Source organism: Amphiura filiformis, chromosome 19 (assembly GCF_039555335.1).
Source record: "Amphiura filiformis chromosome 19, Afil_fr2py, whole genome shotgun sequence".
Taxonomy (NCBI): domain Eukaryota; kingdom Metazoa; phylum Echinodermata; class Ophiuroidea; order Amphilepidida; family Amphiuridae; genus Amphiura; species Amphiura filiformis.
In genome coordinates, this window is record NC_092646.1 from 16014874 (window position 1) to 16029332 (window position 14459).

Consider the following 14459-nt stretch of genomic DNA (forward strand, 5'->3'; position numbering starts at 1 on the left):
AAGCTGTCGGTTTCACATAGGCCTATGCATCAGTAATTTGAAGTAGAGAAATTAGTTAGATGTATTTGAATGGAGCTTCAACTTTGTCAATATTGCTGTTTTCTTTCTTTTATTTTCTTTCTTTTGTCAATTTTTCATTTAAAAAATAGGCCGACGCCGACCTAATGACATTATTTTAATGACTTACCCTTCACCTTTAGGTAATTTGTGCACACTCGCATACTCGCTGGGATCATTTAATATGCCTTTAATGCATTCAAAATGGTTTTTTAAACATCATGCATAAAAAAATACATTTAACCGTGAGAACGACCAGTACAGAGGCATCTGTTATCAAAGATCAATAACAATTGACACGCAGCTACTATTAAAAGTATCCTCTATTATTTTTAGATATCTAAAATCCTGTTAATGGATTTGAAAAATCAGAGATAATAGAAAAAAATGGCGATTCTATTTTGGATAGCATTGCAGTAACTAAAACTGTCGTCTTTTGTCGTTTTCATCTTTTCAGTCCTTCACGATCACGTTGCGTAAGTATATTTAATCTTTATTATACGAATATTTTTAAATTATTGTGGTTTTTTGAGGCTGTATGAAATATCATTTAGGACTATCGCGAAATATCAGATGAGAAAATGTTGTTTTTATATTCAGAGATACATTTGTTGTTCAGGGAGTCTATTTACCGAGCATGCTGTATAATTATCGAGGGTTGAGAGCCAGAAAGCTTTACCTCACAAAAGATTCCTTTATGAGTCAAGTTAAAGGTGGGTAACCTGATTGACAGCCTCATCCCCACTTTACTCCATCAAAATACAGCAGGTGAAAGCTTATATTTTTCTTATTAACTTATTGAAATTATGCGTTTCAAATCGGTATATTTCCGGAGAAATCATTAAAAAACTGATAGTCTTACATACATACATACAAAGATAGTCTAACTTGAGTAAAATGTTGTTACATACATACATACATACATACATTTGAGGCATTTATATAGCGCTACATACATAAAGAGCGCAGCGCATATGACAGAAATGAAAAAATAACATAGCAAAAGCTGAAACCAGATTAACAAAGAACATAAAAATTATGACCACTGTGGAACAAACTTGGAACAGTCTTGACTGTGATATCACCACCAGAATGCCATCTATACTTGTTATCAGTTCCTTTGTTATCTACTGAAGATAGCTTAAATTAATCTTTATATCACCAGAATGCCATCTACTTGTTATCAGTTCCTTTGCTATCTACTGAAGATAGCTTAAATTAATCTTTAGATCACCAGATTGCCATCTACTTGTTGTCAGTTCCTTTGCTATCCACTGAAGATAGCTTAAATTAATCTTTAGACCACCAGAATGCCATCTACTTGTTATCAGTTCCTTTGTTATCTACTGAAGATAGCTTAAATTAATCTTTAGATCACCAGAATGCCATCTACTGGTTGTCAGTACCTTTGCTATCTTCTGAAGATAGCTTAAATTAATCTTTAGATCACCAGAATGCCATCTACAATCTCAATCTCAATCTTTTATTTTTCATCAATCTCATAAAGCAAATAATGTAACAACAGAGGTAAATTAAATTATTGCACATTAACAAGTATTGATGAAGGCAGGTACATCACAAGGCCAAGAGGCCTGAAAAACGATGTACCACCTTATAACATATAATTGTAATTGTACATTAAATAATCAAAACATTAATTATACACAAAAACATAAAAACATACTAAGAACCCATCTTAAGTTATAAAAATGCAAATTAAAGCAACAAATAATTTAGCAGTGTTTGATAATACATTATGGTGAATTGTGTACAGAGTCGGCAAAAACAAGAAATTATGAGATTATGAGAGGTATTAATTAGATTTTACTTGTTGTTAGTTCCTTTGCTATCTACTGAAGATAGCTTAAATTAATCTTTAGATCACCAGAATGCCATCTATTTGTTGTCAGTTCCTTTGCTATCTACTGAAGATAGCTTAAATTACAGTTTTTTGATGATTTCTCTTCGGAAATACACCGATTTGGAACTCCTAATTTCAATATGTTAATGAGAAAAATAGGATCTCTCAGATCATTTGATATCAATTAATTTATTACATGCATCATCATGATTATCATTAATAAAACACTGTAGACTACCAGTGTCACGTTGTATAAATGTCAGAAATTCCCCGGGAGTAATTTAATGAGGAATTAGTCACATTTACAAGGAACATTTACATATTCTTTTTGCATGAATGTTTAAAAGGGACGACATTTTATGTTATTCGTTTTAAACTTTAAGGAATTCAACATTCCAAATATATATCACTGATATACCGTATATCATTATCAGGTCACCTTCATTTAAGGCTTTCTGTTTCTCAACCGGCGTTCTCAATCCTCGATATATTGTATTGTATAAAGTGGTGGTGGAAGCATTAAGAGGGGATCTGGGGACGAGCGTATCTTTGTTCCTGTTTTACTGGGACTTTTCTTTGGTTTCAGACCATTTCAGCTCCGAATATGATGTGTTCAGTGTTATTTTGTTGGCCAGTGCACGCGAAACGGGCAAAATTGTGCAATTTTACCTCATTTGGACCCAAAACACAGTGTTTTTCGTACTAAAAAGGCAAATGTACAGGGCAATTATTGCTTTTATTGAATATATTCAACTTTTGTACCATATTTCATCATTTTAACTTCAATATGGCAAAATTTTGCGCGCATTTGTACCATAAACTTATTTAGTCGCCAAAACATGCTGTACTCAGTCACTATACCTCAAGCTTGCAAGAATTTGTTTCCAACCCTTCCATGTCAAAAAGAAATCTACGCCACTGACGCATATGAACGTTCCATTAGATTAAATCACATCAATCATTGTGAATTATTTTTTATATTCTGTGTATAGTGACTTCGAGACGTTTATTTCAATGCCGGACCTATTTCACCATGGAATATCGCCATTTCTTCATTGCCTCTGTTCTTGTGTGTTCCTGTTACGTAATACTACACATTTCTGTGTGTTCAGGTAAATAACATTATATTACCGTAAAACCTCGTCTACAAGCATATAGTGTGCTTTTAGTGATGAAAGCTAAATTAATCCAGGCGCCATCCATCGACAAAATTATAAAATTGTGGAGTTGGGCAAATAAAAATTACCGCTACAAACACAAACACAAACACAACACATCTATAATTGCATTGGCATATTCACGGGTGTTTCATATTAATTTAGCTTTCATTTAAAAAAAAAAAAAATACTTATATGCTTGTATACGAAGTTTTACGGTAGGCCTATTTAGCTTTGACATTTTCCCGTTCCTTATCATTTTCTTCTTCAGATCCGATTAAAAAAACTAGTAATGAATGATTAACATAATAATATTGTAGTTGTTTTTATCACTATAATAAATTTGTCACTTTTGAAATGCTCTCTTTCCCATTCAATTCAGGACTCAGGATAGGCCTAATTAAGTCGGATCGTGCCAATGAGAGATACACAGAACCAAAAACAATGATTACTTTTTGGTACTTTAGGTTGAGTGTCTTTAAGATATTGCTTTTGTTTTAAGCGTTCGGATACTTTTTTTGGGCAGTATATGTGACCCGTTCCGACAAAATCAGGAACAGGTCGCATCTTTGACATTTCATGATTTTAATACAAGTGTATCGGGGCAATAAGCTTTAAAATGATACCAAAATTATATCCATAGCATCAACACTTTTCAAGATATGGATAATTTTGTAAATGATACCTTGATATTTTTGTCAAATTGCTATTCTGAGTAATGGGCCAATTAGTTTCCTTCTTTAAACAGGATTGAATAGGGATTACGGTATCATAGTTCAACTGTCAATTATTGATTATAAATAAACCTAGTTTGATTAAATAAACCTCTTTTTAATTAGTACTTTCAAGGATTTGAAAGTCCACTTAGTCCCAAGTTCAAATACCATGAAATTAAGAATTCTAAAATTGGATTTTTTTTTATGGGAATGTCATATTTAAAGGCCTATAACTTAAAAACATGCCTGGCGACTTGTTCCGGGTTTTGTTGGAGCTGGTCACATATTTTGAAAAAATAACTGCAGGATTAATTGAACTACATATTAACCTATTTTGTTTTACAGATACCGCTAATTGTCAACACGTGACTAGAATAAAAAGTAGGAACACGCATATCTCATCACCAGAACAGAAAGCCCAAACACCACATGGAAACATGACCAGAACTTTTGAAGAAAGGAATTTCGACACCAGGGATCGCGATTTCATGTTAGGAGATAAAATACACGATATCACTACATGTAATTCAACATGTTCAACAAACATTGATAAAGTTCAGGTCATTATTGTCACGCGATGGCGATCTGGCTCTTCATTTTTAGGTGAAATTTTCAACAATGATCCCGATTTTATTTATTTTTTTGAACCACTAATTGGTAAAATGACATTTCGGAATAAGTTTGACGATGAACATACTACCATATTACATGACATCGTGAAGTGTGAATTCGCCAATAAGAACTATAACTGGTGGGACGGTCAAGTTCCAACAAATTGCGAAAGAAGTCAAACATTTGGAAAGACTATTCTTTGTGGCAATTTTAGAAAAAGACTAAAAGCAAACTATGACCAGTCTTCACGCATAATCGAAGAGCTCTGTCGAAGTCGTACACACGTGGCGATAAAAACGGTTCGAGTACCAGATATAAGCTTCTTAAAGAACATAATTACTAATTCTAAGTTGAATGTTAAGGTGATACATTTAGTGCGAGATGTACGGGCGTTATATTTTTCAAGAAAAAGTACAAAGGGTGTTAATGATATGGAATATAGTGAATGCGATGAATTAGAGAAAAACTTGCGATTTTGGCAAGATCCGCCATCTTGGATTAAAGGGCATCATATGTTGCTAAGATACGAAGACTTAGCAGATGAACCATTGTTGATAACCCAGAAAATGTATGAATTTCTAGGTGTTAAAGTCCCCGAAACAGTTAAAATGTGGCTTCAATATAATACGAATTGGAAAGAACGGGGAGAGTATTCTAGATCTAGAATTTCATGAAACAGCGCATGCCTGGAGGACAAAGATGGGATATAACATGATGGTCAGTGTGCAGAAACGATGCATTAAACCATTAAAAATGGCGGGGTATAAAGAGTTTAGGTCAGAACAAGAATTCAGGAAACATAAAATACCAAGTTTGGTGAAATATGGCTATCCATTATCGCCAAAACTATTTATATGAGCGCAGTAATCATACACTTAATCGCAATTAACAATTAAAGGCCCATTGAGTGATTGCTCATCGGGAGGACTGTTAAAATCATCCAAATTCAGGTTTGGCACCTTTGCTACTGTCATAGATATGCTAACCTGAGACTAGTATACCTTTAGGTATACTAGTCTCAGTGCTAACATAGCAGTGATGAAATGCCGACAGTGAAATTGCGCGTAATAAAACACCCGCCGGGAAGTGGAAAATCAACTTTGGTATCAAGTTTGCAAAGGTAACAAAGACGAGTGCACGACCTTGCGGGCGCATTGTATAATGTAGACTAACCAAAAACGGACCGTAACATTTTAAAAGTTACGGGTGCCGGGTGGTTATAGTGTGAAATTACAAACTTACTCTCGCTAAGCTAAGTAATGCTAACTTAAGATCATTAGGTTAGCAGTACGTAATTGAATGGGTTATTACAATTTAATTATTTATTTAAATTTTAAATTCACACAACATTGAATGTGACATAATATAATATAGCAAACTTCATCAAAAAGAGTGGTTCCCATATTGAAGTTTTGCTCTTGTTACGAAATTACTATACTTAAGCTGAATTTTGTCGAGGAAATATTCGCTGCAGGATATTACAGTTTTCAGTTAGAAAGTCTGTTATTTTTTCTATCAATGATACATTAAATAAAAATTCCTTTAAAAAGGAACAGGGCGAACAAATGAGGAAGTGTCAAGATAAAGGTGTAGTTATTTTATTGTTTGAACTGTTTCTATAATTCGCATCGATCATATTAGAGAGCTTGCGAAATGACGTTACTTTAACTTTAACTTTAACGTCTAGAGGATTATAGAGGATATGTATTCAAAACCAAGGTGGTTTTGAATACATAATCCTCTATAATCCTCTGGACGTTAAAGTTAAAGTAACGTCATTTCGCAAGCTCTCTAATGAGTATGTTTTTACGTACCTCAAATGACAAGGACTACGGTACTTATAGCCTATGATCTTGCAATGAGACTGTACTCAGTGTATGGACAGTGTAGCCTATTTGTCTAATCATTTTGGCTATTTAATTCTGACCATTGTGATTAAAACAGGCTTTCAGATTGGTGAGCTATTGTGTACCAAGTGATAAGATAATAATAAAGTATAATAAAATACACTGGATAATTCATGACAGCCTATTTACTGGCAAAAGGTGGGCCAAATAAATCTTAGTTGATTCTTGAACACAATTTAAGCAGGAACCTTGAGGCAGAATTTGAATACATATTATCCTGTAACGTTTACTTATCCTAACAGTCAATGAACGTTCATTGTTAGCATAATAAGTAGCTTTGGGTATCCTATGTTTATGAAATAAAGTGTTTACAAACGAATAACATCTGTTATACATATACATCTACTTGCTAATACACTGAAAGTCTAATAGAAATGAAGGATAATGAACAATAATTACAGAACATTTATTGTTGTAGCTATGGGTATACAATGTTTACAAAATAAGAGCGTTAATGTTTTGTACATGAAGTTAACGTCTTTGCTACGTAGCTAGTTGTTAATAAATTGAAAATGTGACTCGAGATTTACAATTTGATGACATTCAAAATAATTTAGTATTGAAGAATTTCAACAAATTACAGAACTTTCATTTGTTGACATACTAGCAATATTGTTAACAATGTTGAAAATCATGTTCATAAGCGTAACATCCTCTATACATCTATTTATTAATGTTCATAAACGTATAACAATTTGTTACATCTATGTCTTAATGCTCATAAACGTAACATGCTCGATACATCTATTTATTAATGTTCATAAACGTCCTTGATACATCTATTTCTATTTCAATGCTATTTTATCTCCGTGTTCTGACAATAAATTTGACCCGAATAACATTTGTAAGAGGTAGAAATCTATCAGGCGGCGAGTGGCATGATAGTGCCGGCAACTTGTGACACCGCACGGCCGTATGGCATTTTCCAATATACTCGGTTAATTTTGTGGGGTTCATTATCGAACCCCAACGGTTTTAGCTTGTATTTATATTATTTATTAACATAGGCCTATTTGTTTGTGATATTTCAAGCGTTTTAAAATTCCAAAATAATCCCATTCAATTACACGGTTGACGGTGGAAATTTACTGCATTTAGAGAATGCACTGCGACCACCACCTGAAATCTATCAAAATAATATTATTAACTAATCCCATAACTGTTCAAATAACAGCCCTCACTTAACAGACATTAAGTCTCAATTGACAGGATCTATAAGTGCTAAAGTAAATATATTTTCTCTTTATCGCCTGCCTAAGTTTCCCCATTTAAGGGATGGGTATGAACGTTTGGACAGTATTTATTGTGGGCCATTAGAGCACATCAGACATGTTGAATTGCATTCTGAATACGAAGAATGTCCTTTTGATATAAAATAATTTTGATTTTTTGAAATTCGCAAATGATGATTTTTACTTAAAGTGTATGTAGGCGGGATGAAAAAGCCGACGATCAATTGAAAAATTTGGACCTTTCGTATTGAAGATATGGATCTTTTTCCCAAAACACAAAAACATTAGGTCATTTTGGGAAAAAAGTCCATATTTTCAATAGGAAAGGTCAAAATTTTTCAATTGACCGGCTTTTCCTCCCAGCTACATACACTTTAAGAATATGTCATTAGATTTATAAAATTTACTTCGAGGACTGCTATATCCAAAATATGAAAAATATCAAATTTTAATAATTTGTCATAAAATTTGTATTACATCGTGATTTTCAAAAAATCAAAATTATTTGATATCAGAAAGACATTCTTCGTATTAGGAATGCAATTCCATATGTCTGATGTGCTCTCATGTCCCACAAAAAATACTATCGAAACGCCCATTCAAGATCCCTTAAGTACTCTCTTTAATTTAGTCAAGGTTGTGTTTGTATAAATGAATTCAGTTATATAAACACAGCCTCGTGAAATGGACATGTTGACATAAATTAATTGACTGTGTGCTTATAGTATCATTAACATATTCTATATGCTATAGCAGAACAACAAGCACTTACAGGCAAGCCTTTTGCCAGTATCAATAAAACTATAATGAGGCTATTAATGTAGCCCAACTGTACGTACAATCTGGCAATACCGCTAAATCTTAAAGAAATGAAAAATATCTGTTGCAATTTTCGGATTTGCATAAAAAGTAATTCTAGTTCATCCAAGTTGTAAAACAATTATTTCTTTTAATACAAACACATTCCTTGGTAAGACAACTTTATAGCACTGTTTGAATATCAACATGAAGTAGTAATGACAAATTTAAATGTACACTATCGCCTCTGTAGTTTCCTGATTACATAGACAGCACGATTATTTTATTTTTATTCTGCAACGCTGTGAGGAAATAAGTATGCCAAAACCCATCGCAATAAGGACGAAAAATGCTTCGCATTTTTCGCCCAAAAAGTTGATTGTGTACATTTTACGAGGACACACAGGAAGTGGAAATCGACTTCGATATCAAGTTTTAGATGGTGACCAACAAAAGAGTGAAAAAAAGACATGCATCTTGTTAGTACTAAATTTCGTAAAACTGCCTAGATTTGGTACAAAATTTAATATATTGCACAGGCTGTATCCAAAACTGATCCCGAGAAACTGATGGATACCAATAATTTTGATACAGCTTGTAGTCTCGAGTCGACCACAATTGCTGTATGAAGACTGGGGTAATGAGGATATTTGGTTATACCGAAAAATGGGTCGTTTTTGATATCCGCATGCACCAGGACATCCAGAAAACGTGGAAATCAACATATACATGAATCAAGGCTTGGCGACAAATCCACAAGACATACGGGCAAGCGAATGTGCGGAGAAATATCCATCATGTCCAGAAATAGGATATATAAAAGGCCTATAAAAGCTTAACCCCAAATCTTCCACACATGACACATCCACCTTTCTACTAGCGGTTCCATTGCATGGTTACACAAATATGAACTTTACGTTTAGTATTGTTTTTTTGCTTCACGTTTTGCCGATATATCTCGCAACTTTATCCTTGCCGACTTTTCCCCTGTCCCCTATACTTGGCCTATACTGAGCAAAAGATGAGTTATCATGTTTGCTGTCACTTTGTTTTTGCTCTAACCAAGACCCAAGTACCCTCCTCCTACAGTGATTAAATATAACGATGAAAATTCCTAGAATCTATATCATTTCTGTATGGGCATCAAAATCCACAATTCACATCTTATTTTGCATCTCTTTGATTATAATTATATACTCGTGCCTCAAATCACTATATTAAGTAATAATTGAGATGTAAAAATCATGTTTATTAACGAATTATATATTGATCTTTTATTGATTCTGTATCACATAAAAACAACAACTATATAACAAATATAGCATAAATATAAATATAAAAGATATCAATTTTCTGAAATAAAATATGATCAGAATACGCTAAATATGTTCCCAAAATAAAATGAAAGTGGTCCATAGGAGGGAGAGACACACACACAATAGTTAAGGTCCCAGTTATGTTCACACCCTAGAATATGTAACTTATTATGCTACAACTTACAGGAAAAACATAGTTGGCACACTTGCACTAAACAATGGAAATGCGTGCCCTATCAAAATTGGAGAGGCTAGTGAAACATGCATGCAATATAAGTGAAGTACAGACTCCCCCCTATATCTCACCCTTCCCCACTCCCCATCCTTCAATGTTGGAGGGTCTCACGGACCTGTTGACAACATGGCTTGGTCCAACATTGATTTGGGGGAGCGGGGGAAGAGATATACCAAAAGACGGGCAAAGTGTGCCAACCTTTTTTTCCTGGATTGTAGTTACCATGCCATTTCTGTCTTTGTTTAGGATATACATATATCCTAAACAAGTATGTTAAAATTATAACCAACAGGCAAATTATACCTGTATCCTTTAGACCTGATTGGATCAGAAATGAACAAAAAAAACCCCTCAAGGTTAAACTCACACAAGTTGGTTTCTTTCAGAACGTTAAAAATTTAAGCTAACTTACCTCCCACTTTTAACTTGCAAACATAATTTTCATTTTCAATTAGTAAGAAAGGACTTCTTACATACGCTCACAAAACATAATTTATGTTAAATAAATTAAAAACCCTATTAAAACATTTCTTAATCCCCTTTTAGGACTAATGACCCTTTAGAAGAATGGGCGGTTCCCATATAAACTACCAATTAATTTTGGGGTACAACTCAGCAGGCGGGAGAAACATTGTTATAACATTTTCAGAAAAGCAGATAAACTGTGCCACAAAACACAGGTAACATAATGTGGTGTGATCAAGCAAAATCAGTCTGAAGTCGGTCATCTTCAATTTTTAGTTTCTTATAGGTTAGTAAAAAGTATTTTACAAAACCTCATTGAAATTGAATAAACAGTTCAAAAGATATGAGCAATTAAGGTTATTAGTTATTTTAAACTGTTGTGATTTGGTAGTTCACAGCATCTTACGAATGGTAGTGAGCTTTGGCAAAAACCGCATTGCTCAATTCATAGCGAGCGTGTAGAAGAATTAAAATATCACAGATATACTTTTATAGGTGCTGCGGTTCTTGAGTTATGTTGTAAAGAGGGCTGAAATAACAACACTTTTGTAAAACGTACATAACTAATTAGCAACAATAAATTAAGCAAGTTTGCAAAGTATACGATTTGTAGAATGAACTTTTGCAAAACATCAAGGTGTTAATTTTTAATAATATATTGATCTAGATAATGAAAATCGATTTTTAGGTTGCTTCGATCAACAATACTCGTCTACCCTTAAAGAGTTTCCAAAACAAGAGGAAACATTGGCTATATCTCAAAATCAATATTTCTGACTTCCGACTGATTTTGCATGATCACATCACACATGATGTTATTAAAACTTTGATAAAACATTTTATAAAACCATTCCTGAGTACAGTCCAACCTCTCTTATCCGGCCATGATGGGTGGGACCAAGCATTGTCCGGATAAGTGAAAAATCCGGATAAGTGAATTACATGTAATTCTGCATTGACTGTCCCAAGTATTGAAATGGTGACAACAAATTAAGGATTGTTTAAACATGGTGTAATAACACTAAAAGATGCCTTTAGAGTGCTTTTTGCAACATAGATATGTCATTCTAAGCATTCAGAGCATGGAATTACCTGTGGTAAATCATCAAAAACATATTTCCCTGTGAAAATTTCACATCCGGATAACAGAGAGATCCATATAAAAGAGGTCCGGATAAGAGAGGTTGGACTGTATTGTGACACAATCCCTTTCTTTTTCCAATGCTTATTAGAACAGACTCATCAAATTATTTCTTTTCAATATTTTCACAACATTTTTAAAAGATCAATAAAACATGTTTCATAAACCCAGTCTTAATGCAACATTTTTAAAAACATGGTAGCACTATTCTTAATGCAAATGAATATTTTCAATAACATTAATGCAAATGAATATTTTCATATAACAACACTGGGATGAACAGTTTTATAATGTTTTCAAGCAGGCCTGTAGCCAAAAGTTTTTCGGTTCGTGGGGAAGGGGGTGCAGATTTTCCAAATGCTTTTGTTATTTACAATATCTTAGTTTACCTAAGTACATTATATTGTGTAAAACAGAATTCTAAAAAATATTGAGGGTGACCTCCATCAGCAAATGTTACAATATAGCTTTAAAATTATGGTCCAAATCCCATTAAAATTGGAGATATTATCATATTACAATGTTAGGAGTTATTTTCCATTTTCCAATTTTAAGAACAAAATAAAACAAGTATGTATCACTCTGTTTTTATTGATAACTTATAATCAATATTAGTGATATTAGCCCTGACTTGGAAGAACTTGATTATAAGGGATCTGGAATGAGCGTTTTGAGCGTTTCAACAGTATTTTTTGTGGGACATGAGAGCACATCAGGCATCGAATTGCATTCTGAATACGAAAAATGTCTTTCTGATATCAAATAATTTTCATTTTTTGAAATTCACGATATAATACAAATTTTATGACAAATTATTAAAATTTGATATTTTTCACATTTTATATAACAGTCCTCAAAGTAAATTTTATAAATCTAATGATATATTCTTAAAGTTTATGTAGCTGGCAGGAAAAGCCGACAAACAATTGAAAATTTTGACCTTTCATATATTGAAGATGTGGATTTTTTTCCCAAAAAGACCTCATTTTTTTTGGTGTTTTGGGAAAAAAAAATCATATCTTCAATACGAAAGGTCAAAATTGTCAATTGATCATTGGCTTTTCATCCCACCTACATTCACTTTAAGTACATATCATCAGATTTATGAAGTTTACTTTGAGTACTATTAAATATCAAAAATATCAATTTTTAATCATTTGCGATTTTCAAAAAATCAAAATTATTTGACATCAGAAGGACATTCTTCGTATTCAGAATGTAATTCGATCATGTCTGATGTGCTCTAATGTCCCACAATAAATACTGTCCAAACGTTCATACCCCACCCCTTAAGTCTACTAGGCTTTCCAGACAATTATGTAGCCTACATAGTATAACCCTTAACCTTATTATTTCAGGACAAACCTACAACATAAATCATACTGTGCAGTAACAAAATGCCCTTCCATCAATATATAATCAATATATTATATTCATGTATATACAAATCATGGGAGTAGGCAAATACAGGGTGAGTAAAAAAAGTGCAATAGTATAATAACTATTTCAAATAACTCCTTATGTTTCAGACCAATTGACCTTTTCGGTAAATTCCATAAGCCTTTGCGAATACACCTGAAAACTTGCAGTGCAATTTTCACGTCACGCCAATCTGCACCAATGCACACATTGTTTATCGAACATTCATAACCTCATTAATATACGCGAAGCATGTAACCCAATTAAAAGAAATTGATTGCCTGACCGCCCACTAATTGCGAGGTCATTAATAACTCACAATGACTCCGGACGCGCAACAATGACTTCTTCGCGCGCGTGCGTGTATACGCTAAGTGTTATGGGAACGCACACGCATACGCGATGCTGTCACGCTTCGGTGATTGGTAGCTCTTGTTGTCGGCGCGAATGTTATATTCGCCTGGTTGATTTTTTTTGTAGGGTAGGTTACAACAATGATTAAAACTGGTTATATTTAACAGCGTTTTATGGCATAAAATAACATAAAATGCCATTTTGATTTCTTCAAAATATTAGATACGACGGTAATGAATGACAATAATAACTTTGCACCATCTATTTTGAGGTCATTGTGTGGAATTGTCGGGTTTTGTTTTGGGCCTCGGCACTTTTTCACAAAACCCTCCGATTTCACACAATGATTTCAAAATAGATGGTGCGCAGTTATTATTGTCTAATCGTTACTGCGTATTGCAAGTCAGCGTGATGTAAAATGATGAGTTCTCAGGTGTACTTGCAAAGGCTTATGGGATTTACCGAAAAGGTCAATTTATAGATATAAATCACCTGACATAATTTGTAACATAGCAATATTGCCCATCAGCATACAGACAGCAAAAGAATTATGGTTATGTCACAGAGGTCGGTATACACAAGAGTCGCATAAGTTTACATGTTCACGTAACCTCCTTCAACTCATTTGCATAGAACTGGATACCAGAATCGTATTCTGATTCGTCGTGCCTTCTAACCTGTTCTAATTAGCATACTTTTGGATACCTCCATATTTGGTATTACCTAATTAATTATTTATACCTCTATGTTGTTTACATAGTGACGTCATTAGAGCTGGTCACTTCGTCAACATCCGACGAACGAACGTTTGCAGTTTTCTTTTAATTACTGTTATATCGTGAAATACCATATAGCTGAGGTGTTAGTCCAATATGCATAGGAAAATATTTCTTGCGATGACCCATGTTCACATTGGCTAAATAAGCTGTATTTTCGCTGGAAAGGGGCGGGACGAGTCGGCCATTTTGTTTGCAAAAGGCATGTTCTTCTCCTCCGTTACCGGAAGTAGCAGCACCAGAACAAATGACGTCATTTCTGGATTTCAGCCGGAACGGTTACGTTCACTGCCGTGCATCAGTATAGGCATCAGCGTATCTAGGTTTTACTAAAGTAAAACATCTTTGGGTTATGTTCAACCCTGTATATCCTAAACAAAGACATATGTGACTGACCCGCTCTAACAAAACCA

General features: G+C 33.8%; 1 protein-coding gene across 1 annotated transcript; it reads left to right on the forward strand.

Moving 5' to 3' along the window:
* The first annotated feature begins 399 nt into the window (after positions 1-399).
* LOC140140273 (carbohydrate sulfotransferase 1-like) lies at positions 400-5383 on the forward strand. Its single transcript, XM_072162063.1, has 3 exons — positions 400-533; positions 2911-3030; positions 4137-5383. The coding sequence occupies exons 2-3, from the start codon at positions 2952-2954 to the stop codon at positions 5075-5077; spliced, it is 1020 nt and encodes a 339-aa protein (XP_072018164.1). The 5' UTR covers positions 400-533; positions 2911-2951; the 3' UTR covers positions 5078-5383.
* The last annotated feature ends 9076 nt before the right edge of the window (positions 5384-14459 follow it).